Source organism: Dysidea avara, chromosome 5, assembly GCF_963678975.1.
Source record: "Dysidea avara chromosome 5, odDysAvar1.4, whole genome shotgun sequence".
NCBI classification, from domain to species: Eukaryota; Metazoa; Porifera; class Demospongiae; order Dictyoceratida; family Dysideidae; genus Dysidea; species Dysidea avara.
In genome coordinates this window covers 19,770,580-19,789,799 of record NC_089276.1, presented here as the reverse complement: position 1 = coordinate 19,789,799, position 19,220 = coordinate 19,770,580, and the positions used below count along the sequence as shown (strand labels likewise).

Sequence of the window (19,220 nt, the reverse complement as noted above, 5' to 3'; positions counted from 1 at the left end):
CACAGCATTCTTAACAATTCTAGCATTATCAGTGGTGATTCCAATAACTTTGGTGTCCAATTTCCATTCAGCTATAACAGCCGACAGCTCAGCAGCTATATTGTCGGCAGTGTGAGCACTGGTAACCTCACGAGTAGCAAGACAAAAACTCTTCATCTCCCAGTCATCACTGACAATATGAGCAGTCATGGCCATGTAGGAGCGGCTGTGGCACCCAGTCCACATATCTGTAGTCAGTGAACAGCAGCTAGCATTACTTAATGTATCTGTGACAGAGGCTTTAACAGTTTCGTACTTGGCAGGTAATAGTACTCGAGTAAAGTGGGCACAAGAGGAAGGCTTGTATCTCGGATCCAGTGTCTGTAGTAGTCGAAGAAACGGAACGTTATCAACTGTTGTAAGTGGTTCCATGTCTTTGCACACATACTCCATCACCGACTCCTCACATTGCTTAAAACGCTGGCTTCCTCTAGTGTAAAGACCTTTCACAAAATAATCCATCGTTTGTTCTGTTTTCTTCGACTTTGGCATTGATGGAGACGGAGTTGACTTAGCAAGAAGCGAGTACTCTTCATCGTGACAATGCTTAAGGTGGTGAGTTAAGTTCGTCTTATTTCCCAAGTACGGTAAAGTCTGCGAGCAAACCTTGCATACCACTTCTCTTCTGTTTAAAATTGTTCCAGTTCCATCAGTTCTAAATCCGAAATAGCGCCACACTTTGCTCTTGCCACTGGGGAGTGGAATTAAGTTAAACGCCATTTTTCCATTGTTCATGAAACGTGATTAGGGCGCATGCGCATGCAGTACCATATCGCGATATAAGCTGTTGGTTAATTGTCATCATGATATTTAAAATATATCGATATAATCGATTAATCAATTTTATCGCACATCGCTAATACAATTGCATAATTCAGACAGTAATAAAAAAACTAACTTAGTTATTGTATCCTATGTCAGCTGTCCTACTTCACCCCATAGAGTTGCATGCATACTGTATGCACGTATATAACTGTATCATTTATTAAACGATGTGTGTTATCATGAGTAGATTACTAATGTCCATAGAGCTTGGAATAGTTTGTGTAGGAAAATTATTTGCTGTGGTATGGTTGTATGTGCTCAGGTTAGCATGTAAACGTCACATAATATGTATATACAGTTTATAGAGTTTATTATTGAATTATGTGTAGTAATTTTATGATAATTAAAAGTACTAGTGGCTGATAGTAAAAAATGACATATGCCAACAGTTTCCATTGTTTAACTACACATGATTCTTCCTTCTAGCAGCTTGATTTAATGCATAAACTAACTGTATGCATACCATGTAGATAACATTAAGGTGCATCTAAGAAGTCCCAATTATGAGCTGTTAAGAGTGATGACAATAATGCTCTACTGTACATGAAGTACCCATAGTTTGCAAGATAGCAACAATTTATATCCAAGAATATGCCATGTAGCATTGCCACCTTGCTGTAATTCTGCTGTGTTGTAAGATTCAGTACATAGCTGTATATGTAATAATTTTTGAGTTATGTGAGCCAATTTTTGAGGATGAAAAGTTTACAGACAGCAAAGTAACTGTGAAATACACAAAATTACATCCCTCGAAATTTTATATGTATACAGTATTATCTTATGTGCTGCATATAGATACTCCTGCTCCAACAATGATCCAACATCCTGCTAGAAGGAATTCATTTGAGCTCTACACTAACAATGTCAATCTTACTCTACAGTGTGAGGCAGTTGGCTATCAAATCACATACACTTGGACCAAGAATGGAAAGATTATTGTTCCCAACAATCATTACAATATAGTTGATGGTAATTTGAACATTATCAATATGAAAACATCTGATAAAGGTCGATACCAATGTAATGCCAGCAACATTGGTGGAAGTATTGTATCATCAAATGCCCTAGTTGTGATCAAAGGTATATACAGTACTATGTATATGCTTTTATAATCTTATTATCTACTGTAAATAATCTTGAATATAAGCTAATAGTCTCTTGCATTCATGTAAGTTGTCAGTGAGAAATGTAATTAAAAATATCTACACTAACATAAAAATTATGAGAGTAATTTAATCTAATCCAAAACAGCCAAGCTGTAAAAAGAGTGCGGCCCTCAAAAAGGCTATGGTGAAAAAAGATGTGAAATCCAAGGTGACGGCCAAGAAATGGCTGTGATGGTAGGTTAATGGTAAAATTTTTAATAGCAACAATTCAGGTGAATTATTGTGCCGCTTGGTCTTGGAACAAAATTCACCTGAATTGTCTTTATTAAAATTTTTACCATTAACCTACCATCACAGCCATTTCTTGGCCGCCACCTTGGATTTCACATCTTTTTTCACTATAGCCTTTTTGAGGGCCGCACTCTTTTTTTACAGCTTGGCTGTTTTGGATTAGATTTCACTTCTTTTTGTATTTGTATACACCAAAGCTTTGGGACTTTTTTAACCTATCTTTTTTTCTTTACCACAGGAAGAAGAAAAAATGAAGCAGATTTTAAATACTTTAAATATTTCTGATTTTATCAGTAAATGTACAAATGATAATATAATACATATATTTATTACAGAACTCTCCATGGTGGTTTCTTTGTAACTGAACACTCTACAAGGTGACTTCTTCTAACTGCTCTTTCTACAGGGTGAATTGTTTGTAGCTGAACGATCTACAAGGTAACTTCTTCTAGCTGATCTCTCTACAGGGTGATTTGTTTGTAGCTGAACTATCTACAAGGTAACTTCTTCTAGCTGATCTCTCTACAGGGTGATTTGTTTGTAGCTGAATTCTGTGCAGGTGATTTGTTTGCAGCTGAGCTCTTTACAGAATGGTTTCTTTGTAGCTGAACTCTCTACAAGGTAACTTCTTCTAACTGATCTTTCTACAGGGCAATTTGTTTGTGGCTGAATTTTCTACAGGGTGATTTGTTTGCAGCTGAACTCTCTACATGGTGGTTTCTTTGTAGCTGAACTCTCTACAAGGTGACTTCTTCTAGCTGATCTTTCTATAGGGTGATTAGTTTGTAGCTGAATTTTATACAGGATGATTTGTTTGCAGCTGAACTCTCTACATGGTGGTTTCTTTGTAGCTGAACTCTCTATAAGGTGACTTCTTCTAGCTGATCTTTCTACAGGGTGATTTGTTTGTAGCTGAACTATCTACAAGGTAACTTCTTCTAGCTGATCTCTCTACAGGGTGATTTGTTTGTAGCTTAACTATCTACAAGGTAACTTCTTCTAGCTGATCTCTCTACAGGGTGATTTGTTTGTAGCTGATTTCTGTATAAGTGATTTGTTTGCAGCTGAGCTCTTTACAGAATGGTTTCTTTGTAGCTGAATTTTCTACAAGGTAACTTCTTCTAGCTGATGTCTCTACAGGGTCACTAGATTGTAGCTGAATTCTCTACATGGTGGTTTCTTTGTAACTGAACTCTCTACAAGGTAACTTCTTCTAGCTGATCTTTCTACAGGGTGATTTGTTTGTAGCTGAACTCTCTACAAGAAAACTTCTTCTAACTGATCTCTGAACAGGCTGAATTGTTTATAGCTGAACTCTCTACAAGGTAACTTCTACTAGCTGGTGTCTCTACAAGGTCACTAGTTTGTAGCCGAACTCTCTACATGGTGGTTTCTTTGTAACTGAACTCTCTACAAGGTTACTTCTTCTAGCTGATCTTTCTACAGGGTGATTTGTTTGTAGCTGAGGAAACTTCAATCTCTCTACAGGGAGAATTGTTTGTAGCTGAACTCTCTACAGGTGATTTGTTTGCAGCTAAACTCTCTACATGATGGTTTCTTTGTAGCTGAACTCTCTACAAGGTAACTTCTTCTAGCTGATCTCTCTACATGGCGATTTGTTTGTAGCTGAACTCTCTACAAGGTGATTTCTTCTAGCTGAACTATCTCTTTCCGTAGTTGAACTCCCTACAAGGTAACTTCTTCTAGCTGATCTTTCTACAGGTTGGATTGTTTGTAGCTGATCTCTTGAACTCTCTTCAGGGTGACTGCTCTATTAGGGTGACTGCTCTATTAGAGTATCTCGATTTTGTACTTGCTACACCAAGTTGGATTTCGTGCTATGACTCCGTAGCTTTAAGTCTGATTCTTCTACACCATTGAAGAGCCTTTGTAAGATGATTACTCCATCTGTACAGTGATTTTCAAAGCATTACCCCAAGCGGTTTTTCTGGTAGGCGTGACAAGTAGTCGTTTTTAATTAGCTAATCTTGATTGCGTAATTGTTACACACTGTTGGTTTTTTCATTGTATCTTCCTGGTTTTTAGCTCGATTTCTTTCAAGCCACAAAAGGTTTGAGGTTCAATAGTTAATCTATTCACCCACCGATTTTCAGCTTCTTCCCCTACGCGGTTTACCCTGTAGTCGTGACAACATATTGGTGTTATGTTTTTGAATAATCGCTCATAACTCTTTCCCTGGTTATCGTAGTCCAGCTAAAGTTGGTACCAAGATGCGCCTTTATATCCCCCTTCTGTGTGCCAAATTTCAAGGCAATCGGATATGGTGTTCGCGTTTTATAGCAGTCTTTGTAAGTGTGCGACAAGAGGAAGAAAAATAATAAGAAAAAATAACTAAGAAACGAAGCCAATTTTTGAAGTCGCATATCTCGGGAATGCTTAAAGCGATTTCACTCAAATTTGGTACATGGAGTGCTGACGTTGGAGGGCATGTCCACAGTAAAATTCGTCTTGTTTCATCAAGGCAGCACAGAGCTACGGAGGTGCGAAAATTGCGTTTTCTTTCTTCCTGTCAATATACTCACGGGTGTTGCGCGCCGGCTTCTTGGGCTGCACGACACACTACCGTGTGTCTTGATACTGTATTGTTTATTCTTTAGGTTATGATAACATATAAACTCTAAATCATGTTTCTAGTGCATTGTTTATAATTGAAAATTTTCAAACATGCGGTATACAAGGTGACTTGTAGCCAAACTCTATGCAAGGTAACTTGTTTGTAGCTGAACTTTCTCTCTCTACTAGGTGATTTTTTGTAGCTGAACTCTCTATAGGGTGTAGCTGTACTCTGTATATGGCAATTTGTAATGAAACGGAACTCTGTGACTTGTTACATACCTTAACTCTGTACATGGTGAGATTAACATTGTAACAGAGTGATTACTTATGTAGCTGACTGCTCCAATAGGATGACTGCACAGTGCTACAGTATCTCGACCATGCACTTACGACTTGTAGTTGGTTGTAATTTAATCTGATGCTTATAATTGTCCACTGCATGCCACTTTTTTCTGAGGGTGGTAGGCATGGGAGAGTCCATCCAGCCTGGAGAAAAATCAATCAAATTTTGACAATTATATAATAGAAAGAATTGTTCTAAACTACTGGAAAGCCTGTTAATCTACCTACTGGTTTAGGCTCATTGTTTTAGTGGTTTGTGAAGTAGGTAGAAATGGCAAAAAATCATGTGTTAACAAAGTTGAGTTACATGGTTGCTATACACTGTTGATTTTCACACTATATGTGATTGGATTTTGGAGAAATGATCCAAATCGCACATTAAAAGTTTTGAGATAAATGGTTTTAAAGAATTCAAGTCAGCGTAACTTGCCAAGGATAGCAAGCACGTGTATGAAATTTACACAAAAGATGCATCAATCTATTACCTTTCAGGCCACTTCCAGCACTTGTAGCTGCTTGTAGAGTTTCCCACCAAAGAAGATAGAAAATCTGAGCAGTTAGACAAGCAAAGTAGTATCATGAGTGCTCAGAAGGTGTGGGGGGTGGCGGGGAGGGCAAGAGATCTACTTCAAAATGGAGGCAGACCACAATTGGAGTCCAGACACGAGATTACAGGGGTGTGCTGGCTCCTTAGTGGCTGTTATTTAGCAAAATCAACAGAAACAATGTCTGGCCAACAATGTCAGGCTGTCCACCAGTAAACTGCTGATTCTTGCCAAGCCAGGTACTTCATAAGGCCAGAAACCACCATTCGAGCTCTCCACATCACCCAGAAATGACATCTGTTAAAACCAGCTTCGAATAGTTTGAGTAATACTGATGGTCAAAACCAGTAGTATGATAGTGTAGCTATCCACTGGTAGTGTTAGTTTGATTTTGCTTGATGTGCAATTTGGATCAGTTTTGTAAAATTTGGTCACATATCTTCATGGTCTTTAATTCAATTCATATAGTTAACCTATCCATGTACCAATTTTCGGCATCTTCCTGCAAGTGTTTTACCATGTAGGCGTAGCAACATAGTAGTGTTATTGTCATTAATAACCCCATGGCTGTATATCATATTTAAACTTACTACCAACATTTGCCTTTAACCCCTCCTTATGTGTTCGAAAGTTCAAGGCAATTGGATAGCGTGTTTGAATCTTATGATAACTTTTGTAAGTATGCAAAGAAAAGGAGATAAAGAAGAAAAATGAAGAAATTGAGTAAATTTTTATCTCTGGAATGCTTAGAGCAATTTTGTGCTCAAATGTGGAACTGAATTCTCTACAGGGTGACTTCCGTATAACATAGCTGAGCTCTCTATGGGTGATTTGTTATGGAGCTGAAATTTCTACAGGGTAACTTGTTAAATACCTGAAGTTTGTACACGGTAACTCATAACATAGATGAATGCTCTAATAATAGTAAGTTCTTACAGTATGTAGCTGACTGCTCTAATAGGGTGACTGAACTATTAGAGTATCTCAATTGCACACTTGCTACTCATAGTTGGTTATAACTCAGAAGATTTTTATGGTTGTCCAACATGAGGGTGGTAGGCAATGTGAGTCCTTCCAGCCTGGAAAATAAAAGTCAATATAAACAAAATACATTGCACTGAAAGGCCATTCTACGATGATTAATCTACCTACAATACCAGTTTTTGGCTCATTTCTTTGAGTAGTTTGCCTGGTATGCATAGCAAGTTATCATTTTTATTTTCCAAACTCAGTCACATGAGTATTAAAGGTGGAGAGAATTTCCATAGCAAAAATTACCCTGTTTTGTAAAGGTAGCATGGAATTATATACATGAAATCACATGGTTATTCTTCTTGTTAATTATGCACTAGTGTAGTACCAGATTCTTAGGCCACAGTCGCCACACTACACTCTACCATGTATCTTAATTCACCAGAATTCTCTGGTTTTGAAATAGTACAATACATGCATATTGTACAGAAGATCCTTCTGAAGGGTTTGTTAACTAATTTCAGAAGGAGTGCCATGCCCTCTATTTTTGTTACATGGTAAATGCTTGTAACAGAAGATTGGAATACTCTAATAGAGCAGTCAACCACTAACAGACACACTGTATAATCACTTTAAATTTACATAGCTACTGAATTTGCATAATGTACATATACCATGTCAGATCTTCTAAATGCCGAAAACTTTCTGGGGAATGTCCTTAGACTCCAAGAATGGCATTCATGTCTATACTGTATAATTGAAGCTTTTATTGCCAAAGTTGCCTTCCCACGTACTCTGATCTGTTGCACCACCCCTGCTATGAGCATAGGGGTCAGAGGGGCAATTCTTAGGTTACTTATTAAGTGTCATGACTCGTTTGCTCTTGAAAGATATGGGCTTATGCGAGTACAAATCTGATCTCTCAAAATGCGTGTCTTTATATGCGTAGTAGTCAAGCATTTTATTTTATGCTTAGCAAAAGTCTATAGCCTTCAATCTTGTTATTTGGAGTATAGGTGATGTTGTACTAAAGAAAAGAAAGGAAACCTAAACATGTTGAGGAGTCTGTAAGTAGAGTTTATAATTAAGTTTCTTGAGTTTTCCTCCTTAATTGCATTCAATCATCAACATGCTGTGATTGCTGAGTCATGGATGGTGCTGTAATTGTTTACAACCTCCTCCCTACAGAATGCAATTTTACACCTAAATTTTTGATTAAAAGGTAGAGTGCTGCAAGAATAGACAATGTACAAGTCAAGGTGAGATTTCAGAAAAGGTGTATGCCGGGATATAAATTACCTTAGCAAACATATCTAGCTGGTTTCAATGGAGCTGCTTTGTAATTCAAAGAACAAACACCATTTATATTGTTTATAAATAGGCTTGTGCCAATTATACTGGCCTAATTTCAAGCATAATAGGCTAGCAAAAGCATCAAGCATTATTCCAGCATAAAAGGACAAGTTTCAAGAAAATATGCAATGCGTGCACCAAAAATACAACAAAGCATGAATGCACTACACATTATTACTGAATTCTATATCAAGAAAATGTGCAATATTGTTATTTTTATTGTTTATCTAGGCCCGGGGCAAATGCAACCAAGTACAATCACCAACGGGACAACCTACTAATGGGGCATGTACAAACAGTGCATGGCCAACACAGTGTGTGCAGATCATGTAGAAAAGATGCACAGGAAATGATACATATGCATACGTACACAGTAAAGGGAGTTTAAGGTTACGGGATACCCGCTACTTACCGAATATAACAATAACACGATGGAAAATATTTTTTACGTAATTTGTGCGCAAATCTATATTTAGAGACACCACGTTGGCACTGTTTCAGTTCGAGGGTTCTGAAGAAGTTGATATTATACAAGTAATAGTAATAAATAAAGTGATAACAAATAGATATTCTACATGAATTAGTATGATTACAAGATTATATACTATTATGAATTAGTTTGCAGTGGAATACCGGCACACAAAGCCAACTTTCTATCCCAATCTACGGCTACGCAACGAATCTACGCCGGCAACGCGGGAGTCGACCAACAGTTAAGAAGAGATACCCTCAACCATGCCCATCCAGTTGTCTTCGTCGTCTATCCATTCCTTGGGCTCCCATATTGGCTGGCAAGAAAGGGTCAGCTCAGGCAGAATGGCACAGAAGTAAAATCGCTTCAACTTCGGAATAACTTTGGAGCAGAACCCTTCATCGTACTGGATCCTCTCACAGTGGCTGTCCTTGGCTCAAATGTAAATGTCACACCATTTCCTGCCCGTACAAAACATGGCGAACTGGATCTGGAAGTGATACTCGTGGCTGCGTTTCAGTGATAACAAGCCGTCGGCCTTCTCCAAACAGTTACAACATTTGCAGTGTAACGCTTCTTGCAAGAGCAAATCCTTATAACTATAGGGATTTTTAAACTCAACCAAGCCTTCTGGTGGTGAGGCAGATGGATCCTTGACCCATGCGTCTGGTGTTGCAGCTAGCCATGAGTGAGTAGCTGATATGACTAAACCACAATTGCGGTTGATTGTAGCCCCAGCAGATCCACTTTGTTTCAGCCATTCCAAGTACTTGATAGAGCTGACTCTTTCCTGTGCTAAACCATACCGGGTGGCTGTGTTCCCCTTGAAGTTGCTGTAAAGCAGTTGCTGGACAAGTGGAGCAGAAGCAGTAGTTGATCTGCGTTGGTCAATATTCTTAACGTTTGAAGAGGTGATGCGTAGACTCCTTTCAGCTTTCCAAATTGCCCTTGCAGTGTCATCATCTCCCTGTTGTGAGGTAAGCAGTTCAACTCTCTTCATGGCATTGGTGTCAATGAGTATCTTGCTTCTGTAGAATGCCAATGACAGTTTCTGTAATCGGGAGCATGGGAGGTGGCTGGGAACATCATCCACTTCAGTTTCACCATCATGTCTATATGGTAAAGGATGGTATAAAAGGATTTGTGCAATATTTATGAAAAGTGTAGAGAAAATGGATACTACAGGGTGGACATATTTTTGAAGGACAATTTCTATGCTATAAAGTGGGTGGTGTGTACAGTGTGTAAGCTTCTACACAATTTACAGCATGTCAGTTGGCAAATTTCATTGTGATTCTAATGCTATTCTGTATAATTTTAGTCACTATGCAGCAGAACCTCTATTTAATGGACACTTTGGGACCAACTGAAATTTTACTGCTATAAGAAGGTTGTTCTCTTTCCTCTTGATAAATTAAACATACAGTGTCCTCTACAGGGAGTATTCTTTAAGAGTGATTCTGCTGTAATGCAACTAAAATTGCTTGCTGGTATGAAACTTAGGTAAAATGTGTGTTCCCTTTAACTGGTATGCATATTCTGCAATAACTAAACTTTTGTATTACCTGGAGTATGCTCTTTGTGAGCTTATACTGTTATCAACAGATGCTGTACAGTATTTTGCCCGTTTCCTCCTTTCTTTAGACTCATCAGTAGCCTTCCGCTTCCTATCCTTCTCACAGCATTGTACAGCATTCTGTCCAGAAGCCACGAAGACATCAGGTGGAGCGCCAATAACCTTCTCCCATGCCAGTGGTCCCCAAGATGGTCCCAAGTTGCAGCGTAGTCCAGCTCCAGCACAACGGCCTTGCCAGGAGCCGTTCTGGACTCTATTGATTTGCTTCCCACCGTCAAACTTCGACCTGATATGCATCCAGCTTTCTGCCAGGTTGGTCGTAAAATTACCTGTAGCGTGTGCATACTGAATATTAATTCTCACAACTCATTTTAGCTTACCAATTACCTGTGGAGCCTTGCTCACCAGTCTACTAACAGCTCGCTGGATATCGCATATCATTCCCATGTCAATGTTTTGCAGATCTTCTTCTGGGATGTCTCTCACTTCATCCAGACACTCATCACTTGTGGCATATATCCAGTGCTGTGCCTGTTCAGTCATCAGATCATCAAGGTCATCTGGACATTCATCAGGTGGATGGAGGCCAGAAGATGATGCTGAAGCTGACAATGTGGTAGGAAGCAAATCAAGTTGTGGAGTATTAGTACTGCTGTCTGATGGTGCTGGGCTAGTGGATGTAGTGGGCATATTAATAGCTGGAGTAGGGGTTGATATTGTGGGCGTGTTAATAGCTACAATCGGGGGTGATACTGATGCAGTGGAAGTTGATGGTGAGTTGTTGGTGTTTGTGTTCTTATGCTTTTGTGCTGTTTTACAGAAATCTATGCTGCAGTTGGTGTGGCACCCAAAGCAGTGGAGAGGTCCATTCATGAGGTCTTGTTGCAGCTTGATAGTGGCAGTTGTCCTGTCTGGCTCTTTGCTCCTCATCACGATTGCACAGCGAGCTGCTCTGGTGAGTCGTTTCCACATTGCCTCCGTTAACTTTCCTCTACCTTTGTAACTAGGATTGTTGGAAACTAAATTCTCCAGTTGTGTGCGAAAGCACTTGACTGAGTGATTTGCACATTCCACTTTCTCAATGGCGAAACCCCAGGGAACTGCAGAAACCAGAGTTGACCAAACAGAGCTGTCACCATCACCTATGAACTTGCTGTACTTCACCCCATGTTGCTGTATACACTTCTGAAAACCTTCAGCAATGATGCTTGATTCCATGGCAGATGAAGAGCCATCCCAATTCTTGTAACAAGAATGTAGTGGAGGATCATCGGTATGACTACATATTGAGCAGTATTTGTTCCGGACACCCATGAACAATATCTTCTGTGTCTCTAATCCAATGATGACTCCCACCCCACTTTTCGCATTGTAAGAATGTTTATGGGCATGTTTACTCCACCCCCCATCTAAGATGACTGTGATGGCTGGGTCACCCAGACAAGTGCGATTCTTGGAAATTGCTATCTGCCGCTCTTCCTGGCCTGCCTGTCTCATGGAATCTTCAAGAAGAGTTGACCACCACTCTCCGATACATTTCTCAGCAGCAATAAAGGATCGCTTTGTCATGGTTGGGACTCCAAGAGTTGCCATAGACTCCTGTAATGGGGCATGACCACCACCCGTTGACATCTGGCCCCATACTGCAGCTAAATTACTCTCCCAGTACTGACCACCGGTTGGTCCACTGACTCTAACAGATGTGGAGAAGGAGAACTCGGTATGGCAACCAGCACAACGGGTGGTAAGAATTGATGCTAGTCCTTGTCTGCGTTCTTCCCTTACAGATATTATGTGGTCCTGCGGAGACTTCTGTTCACAGGGTGAGCAAGTTGCTACATGGTGAGCTACAATATGTAAATGTTCCTGTAGCTGTTGTAGTTTAATTATTCTACTATCATTAACTGTCTCTGCTGTGCTGTTGTTAACTGTTGTGTTATCTTCTTTTCTAGCAGATACTCTCCTCTTACGATATATGCCACGGGAAATGTGTCTGTCAAGTTTGTTCCTTTTGTTAGCCGTTGTTCACACTACAACTGTAATTTAGATTTTTCATTTTAAAAATGTACGTATGTATAATAATAATATTACCTTCAAACACACTACAAGATGTAGACAAACTTTCGCGTAACGAAAATTGCAACACCGACACGTGTAGAGGCAGCTGGCTGCGTTATTAGCATAGTATCTATGCTTAGATATACCATAGATACACCGCGAAACTCTTGTACGCATGCGTGTTATCAGTCCTAATTTACATTAAGGTGGCTTGTCTGCTCGCGAACCAAAATTCTAGACATTTACCACTCTCTGCTTAGTAAAGTAGACACCAACGGGTTAACAGATAAATTTAGCAGTGCAACACGGAGAGTTTTGTTTCGAAAAGGATACATGGACCCGGTTGCAGGGCAAAATTTTCGATAATTGTCGATTGAAAACATCGTAGTGATCATAAATTTTGCCGTCAGTTTGTATTCCTTGACGCAACTACTTCCTTACTTTCTGGAGACCTAAATACTATGAAATACAATGATATTATGTAAAAAGTACGTTTAAAATAAGTGCATAAAATACAATATTTGGCGCGCCGATTGTCACACTTTCAAGGTTAATAGTGCAGTGTCTTCTAGAGTATCCTCCGTCACCGTCGTTCCTGTAAAAGACAATTATATATGTGATATGTTGACACTATAATTTATATTCAACATGCGTAAATGGACGATTTTTTTGGCTTCAACCGTGGTAGTAGTATCCGGTATCCCGTAACCTTAACTGGCATCAGAAACCACAATACTAAAACACAACTGACACAAAAACCAAGTTAAGTTAACTATTGAAAGTTTATATTGTAGGTTTGACGTGTCTCTGAATATGACTCAGCAGTGAAGTGAGGCTATGCAGAACAAGGGAACATGGTGATGGCACAATTAGCAAATGATCCCAATCAAGCCAATATGGCACAACAGACTCTATTGTAACTAGAAGCCACTGGTGATGTGCCAGTATATCAGCGGTGTGACATTGGACAGTGATCAGTCTATAATATTATGTATGCACAACATACAGGAAATAGTTACACATTGTTGTATATGCAGCAATGCATCTTCTTGTTTATTACTGACACCGGCACAGTAGAGTAGCTATAGTAGTTAAGCCAGGTGGAAAATAATTCCAGCCTCTAGCAAGCCAGATGAAGGATGAAGATGTAACTATAGTACAACTACAAGTATTACATTACTCATTACCTAGTTCACAAGTGCATCAGCTGGTTGTTTACGAGCGAATCAGCTGGTATTCCAGCTGGGAATCAGCTGGTTGTTCACTGGAGTGCATATCCTGCATACAAAATACACAGTTACAAACATTTAAACTTACTTGTAATCTTGTTGTTTACGTGTAAAGTGGCCTCTGGCTCTCCTGCTATCACTCCGCGGATGTTTAATAATCTTCTCCTTCGTGCAATCTGTAATTAAGCAAGGGCATGGTGATGGGCGTTATATAGAATTGCATGTACGGTCAAGTCATCAGCATGAACAGGCGTACTTATTATACGGCTGTGCCTTCATTCACAGGCAAATCTATCCCCGCTTAGTTCATGTCTCTAGGCCTTGTAGTTTTCTCCAACATAATTTATTTAATTATTCATTCATTATTATTTATCATGTAATTTTAACCGCATTTCGTAATATTCTTAGTATTTGGTTGCATAATCACACTTCAAGATCAATGAGCAGACAATTACTCTAATACAGCAGTCAGGAAAGGCTGATACAGTATATAATCTAATAAAACAGCCAACTCTAGAGCATATTGATTTCGAAAGCATAATTTTGAGAATAGTAGGCTGGATTTTTGAGCACTGCTCAAAAGTATAATAGGCTATTTCAAAGGATAATTGCCTCAAGCCTACTTATAAATTTACGTATTCTTCACACAAACTAGTTTGGTACTGTACACCACTTCAAAACAGTCTGTTCTATGTGGTGGTGGCTGTCTGCCAGGTAGGGTATAGGGTATAGCATCATTGCAGTCCTGATAACTGTCCATGGTACTATGAACATTTATTCATGTAATTTCTGTCACTGCTACAGGGTAAACTGCTTATGCGGATAACTTCAAAATTAGTGTATACTTTTGCTAGCCATCGTAGTATATAGTGCGTTTTGATGGTTAGACAGCTATAAAGTTACAAGGCAAAAATCAAACAACTATAAATCATGCAGTTGAGATACTCTAATAAAACAGTCAATGTGGGGTAAAAAGAGTACATAAAAATGTAAACAAAAAGTACATAAATTTTAATAATGGCTGTTTGAATTATTAACATTTATTAGCATTTAATTTAGCATCATTGCAGTCATTTCTTGGATGCCACCTTTGATTTCACAACTTTTCATTCAGACTATTAAAGGCTGATCCTTTTTGCACAGTTTAGCTGTTTTTGTGTGAATTCTGCTTACATGTTATTGAACGAAAAGGAAAGGTAAACATAGATAATTGTTGCATTTCACTGTATAATATTCTAGTGTACAAGGGCTGTATATATGATGTACATAAATGTACTATACTAAAGCCACTTTCAATACCTTTAGCAGTTTTGCATTCTGACCACACATAATTAGTATTGGTGAGCACCCCTTTTAGTAATGATAAGTCCACCATGAAGAACTTGTGTACCAAAAATGGTGCACCCTGTGACAATAATTTTGCTAAGCCACTTCACTAATACAGATGCAGTACATACATGTATGTACGTACAAGGTACAGAGTAACAGTGGTCTTCTTATATTTTATAGTTTTAGGTCCTCGCTTCATCACTCATCCTACTGATGTCAGAGCTGCTGCTCCACTTAGTGCTGTATTCACATGTTCCATTCAAGCATATGGTAAAATTTCAGTAAGATGGAGAGGAAAAGATACCTTACCCAGGCCTGTACAAGTGTCTTTACCAGAACTGACCACCAGTACACTCACTATCCCCAATGTGACTAAAGATGATATTGGAACATATTACTGTGTAGCTTGGGCAAACCAAAAAAGATCTATATCAAAAAAGGCAAAACTAACCCTAGCAGGTAGATACTGTAAGTAGGTATAATGTCCATATTATAATATTATGTGTGACTGGATTATAGAAAATCAATCCAAACAACATTTCAGTAGGTCTAAAATGAATGATTTTCAGTATTTCATTTTGTTATAACTTGCTAAAAAGAGTGAGCAATCATATAAGCACTCAGTGCATCAGTATGTTTACTTACTTTCTAGTGTGTTTTGTGTACCAGCAGCTGCTTTTTTTTTCAAAAAGATTAAATTAATATATTATTGAGTGGAGTTTGGAGGGATGAACACTGCCTAGGCTTTAAATGAACATGCAGGGATAATAGTTGAACGCTAGAGACAAAAATAATTATCGGTATATGGGACAATTGGAAATGGAAAATGGAGAACAGAAATGGTCATATCATCATAATTATTATACATGTATCCTAGAGTAAAACCCTCTCTTTGTGGCCTCCTCTTAAACACCACCATTTACAAAGATAACCTATGGTCTTTGTATAAAGGTGATCATGAAGACTTCTTATTAATGAGGTCAGCTACCTTAGCAAAGATAGCTAAGGTAGCTGACCTCATTAATTAGACCTCTTCATAATCACCTTTATACAAAGACCACATCTTTACAAAAGCTGCTTATTTAAAAGACCACTTCTATACAAGACCACCTGTTTATAAGACCACCTCTTGTATTGTTATAATATTGTAGCTACTGTAGCTCATTTATGGTGTAAATAGTCTGATTATTTGAGTGAAGTGTGGACCAAAATATGAAAGATAACACTGATCTTTCTATGCATCATGGAAAACATAATTCAGAACTTAGCAATTATTATATACAATTTAAAGAAATAGTTTGTAAAAAGGTGCTCATTAAGTGGCCTTATTAATGAGGCTATCAAGAATGCCTTATAGCTATCTTTTGGGACACACAATGTGGTCTTTGTAGTCTTTTAATGAGGTTGTCTTTAAGAGGTGGCCACTAAGTGAAGATTTTACCCCAGGATATATGTACAGTAGGTTGCAAAATAAAGTTAACGTTTCGTAATTGTAATTACGGTGTGATTACTAAGTAATTACCATTTTTGTACTGTAATTACGTTTTGACCGTAATCTGTAATTATGCAAAAAAGTAGTTTTTCACCAGCCATATATACAATATACTCATAGTTACCAATAGAGCATAATTCGTAATTACACTTTGTAATTACGCTACTACAGCGTAATTAAAATTACAAAACGTTAACTTTTTTCTGCAGTCTACTGTATATGTATCCACTTCTGTTTTATCCATTTCCATTCCCATTGTTTCCATTTACCCATTAATAGAACTACACTAGCTTCTTACTACTTGAATCAACACAAAAATTGTCTGGCCAACCGTAGAAAGCCACCCATGCAAACTTGTACCACTACTTCCCATTAAGTCAGGTCCTTTCTAAGGTCATAAATTTCCCTTTGTGTCTGTTACCACATCAAGAACAGGTAACACATGGAATGGAGGGTCAGGAAGATTTCATTAATTATTCCATGAAATAATAAAAAATCTAGAATTTTCTGCTGACTAACTGATGTCTTTAGCCAAGCACAACTCGACTATGGTTAAGGCTACTGAGTAGACTTCATCACTGTTTCAGACCAAGACATGCCTTTTCACTAACCACTGCAACTACAATGCATGTCCTCCTTTGTATCTCTACTACCATGCAAGTGTTTATTAGGTGTTCATTTTCTGATACCATGTGATGGCCTCAGTGGTTTAATATCAATAGTGTGACTGGATTGATTGTAAAGGCACTTCTTGTACTGTTCTTCATTTGTAATGCTGCACAATAGGTGGAACATATTGTAGTTGAAACTGAAGCTACTGTACATTTCTGAATCAGTAATTGATAATTAGGATATGCATTCAGTCATAATTTTTAGTGACTATTGACTTGAACTGGACTGATTGCAGAGGTACTTTTCATATTGCTGTCCACTAATGGGTGGAACGTGGCTGAGAATGAAGCCCTTTTGCATTTCAGTAAGTGATAGTTTGGGAAAACGTTCAGTCATGCAATTAATTTTATAATGGGTCAAGCAATATTCTTTTTTGTGCAGTTGCCAGGGGTTAAAAGGGGCTAGTGTGTGGCCAAAAGCTATTTGTGTAGTAAGGGATTCTGGGGTAGTTGTAAATGTGACCGGATTTGCAAAAAGGGGTCTTCCACACACATCTAATTTGCCAACTTTGACGATTCATAAAATTGAAATACAACAAGTTATTGACCTGAAATTTGGTCAGTTGTGAGTGCCAACATAGCTTAATGAATAGGGAAAATTTCAGATTTGTGCGTTTCTTAAACACAAAGTTATGGCCTTCCAAGTTCATGGAATTGGATGTGTGTGGAAGACACCTTTTTGTAAATCCGGTCACAAATGATGATTGGACTAGTTGTAAAAGCAATATTAAAAATAGCAGCCTGTATCACAGGAAAGTATAAAGGTACATATTATACATATGATGTGAGCATTTTAAATCTCTTACAGTCTACTATTTAAATAAAAGGACCTCGGGATCCAACCTTGAGGTACGTAACTATTCTTTCTGCTTTGCAATTCACTGTTTGATTAAACATTACCTTACGATCTAATCTAAAGTAATGGCTACTTTTATTATAGCCCATTAATACATTAAAATAGCCTTAAAATCTAACAAAGCAATGTTTTTTTCTAAAAAGAATTAGTTAATCTAAAAAGAGTTTCCAAACCCAACCTTGGCTTATAACTGCTATATACATACATAGTTTAGTTTTGTTCATAATTTCCCTAATATCACAATATTTCTGCATCATCTCTTCTCTCAAACTACTTCCAGAGTCAATGATGTTACAGTTACATGGTAACAGCATTTTTCAAAAACTTTGCTGACAGAGAACCCCCCCCCCCCCCCCCCTCCTAGATCTGTTAATTGGAGGGTACTACAGTATACTAAGAACTCTCTTTAGGATGTCCTTTTCACCATTACATTGTCACACAAGCCCTGACTACATTATAACTATTGGGACAATTTCAGCTCAAATTATGATACATATATAAATAGCAGATACCCCCCATGGGGCTAGTTGCAAAATATATTTTTTTAAATAGGCGTCTACCCACAGCCAACCAAAGGCCAGTTGTGGGCGTGCACCTGGTTTACTGAAATTGGTTTTGCTAAAACCATGTGTCTGCGTGTCTTTGTGTCTGCATGTAGGTATGCCTGTCCAACTCCCACATGAGCAAACAGGCTTTGAGCTACAGAAAATAAACCTTCATTCAGGTTGTTTACGTATTGTATTAAAATTTAACTGTCTGTTTTCGTCATGTTTACTTGAAGGGGGTGTGGCAGGTAAGGTGAAACAGTTTAGCCTACGTGCTGTAACATGCATATAATAACTGAAAAACAATGTAACAGACCTTGTAAGTTACCAGGAATGGCGTATCTTCTCAAGTTGAAAAGGGACGTATCCCCTTTGTACACAAACGAAAATTAAGAGTACCCATAAAGCTATATGTAGAGAATTTGCATATGAAAATGTGATAGACAAATTATAGAACAGTAATACTATACTTCTTTGGGTAATTTTAAAGTGGTTTGCTAGAGTTATGCTTCCTTAGTGATGCATTGCAATAATTGTTGAATACCTAAATACATTTAATTTTAACGTATTGTTACAAAACAGGGCGAGAAATAAATAAATAATAGCATGCTCTGTGTGTTAATTTATATAAAGGGAGTTAAATTCAAGAAATAGTGTTTACTGGGCACCTGGTTTTTAGAAATAACACAGCCTGCAGACCTCTCAACTATCACGATTTGGATATGAGACACACGATTTCAGCCTTGATGTCATGACCGTTTGCTGATCTCATGATTTCTCATGATTTCCAATAAAATTTCTTAAGGCACACTTAGTCACCCATATTTAAGCCACAAAGCATCCTTTGTACCAGATACAGGTATCATGTGATAAATTAATTAGAGCAGTGGGGCACCTCTGTATTCTGGGAAGTTTTTCATAATTTTGACTGTGTCACGAGCG

The 19,220-nt window shown here is 38.2% G+C and overlaps 2 protein-coding genes across 2 annotated transcripts in view; both read left to right on the top strand.

Annotated features, from left to right (window-relative positions):
- The window catches only part of LOC136256290 (uncharacterized), a 220,142-nt gene that overhangs the window by 173,875 nt on the left and 27,047 nt on the right, over positions 1–19,220 (top strand). The window contains exons 9-10 of the mRNA XM_066049211.1: positions 1,660–1,944; positions 14,895–15,173. Of these exons, the coding sequence (XP_065905283.1) occupies positions 1,660–1,944; positions 14,895–15,173 (564 nt within the window). The remainder of the gene's footprint in view (positions 1–1,659; positions 1,945–14,894; positions 15,174–19,220) is intronic.
- On the top strand, positions 10,031–12,208 carry LOC136256441 (uncharacterized). The gene is made up of 5 exons (XM_066049397.1): positions 10,031–10,410; positions 10,474–10,871; positions 10,919–11,053; positions 11,106–11,940; positions 12,051–12,208. The coding sequence occupies exons 1-4, from the start codon at positions 10,031–10,033 to the stop codon at positions 11,156–11,158; spliced, it is 966 nt and encodes a 321-aa protein (XP_065905469.1). The 3' UTR covers positions 11,159–11,940; positions 12,051–12,208.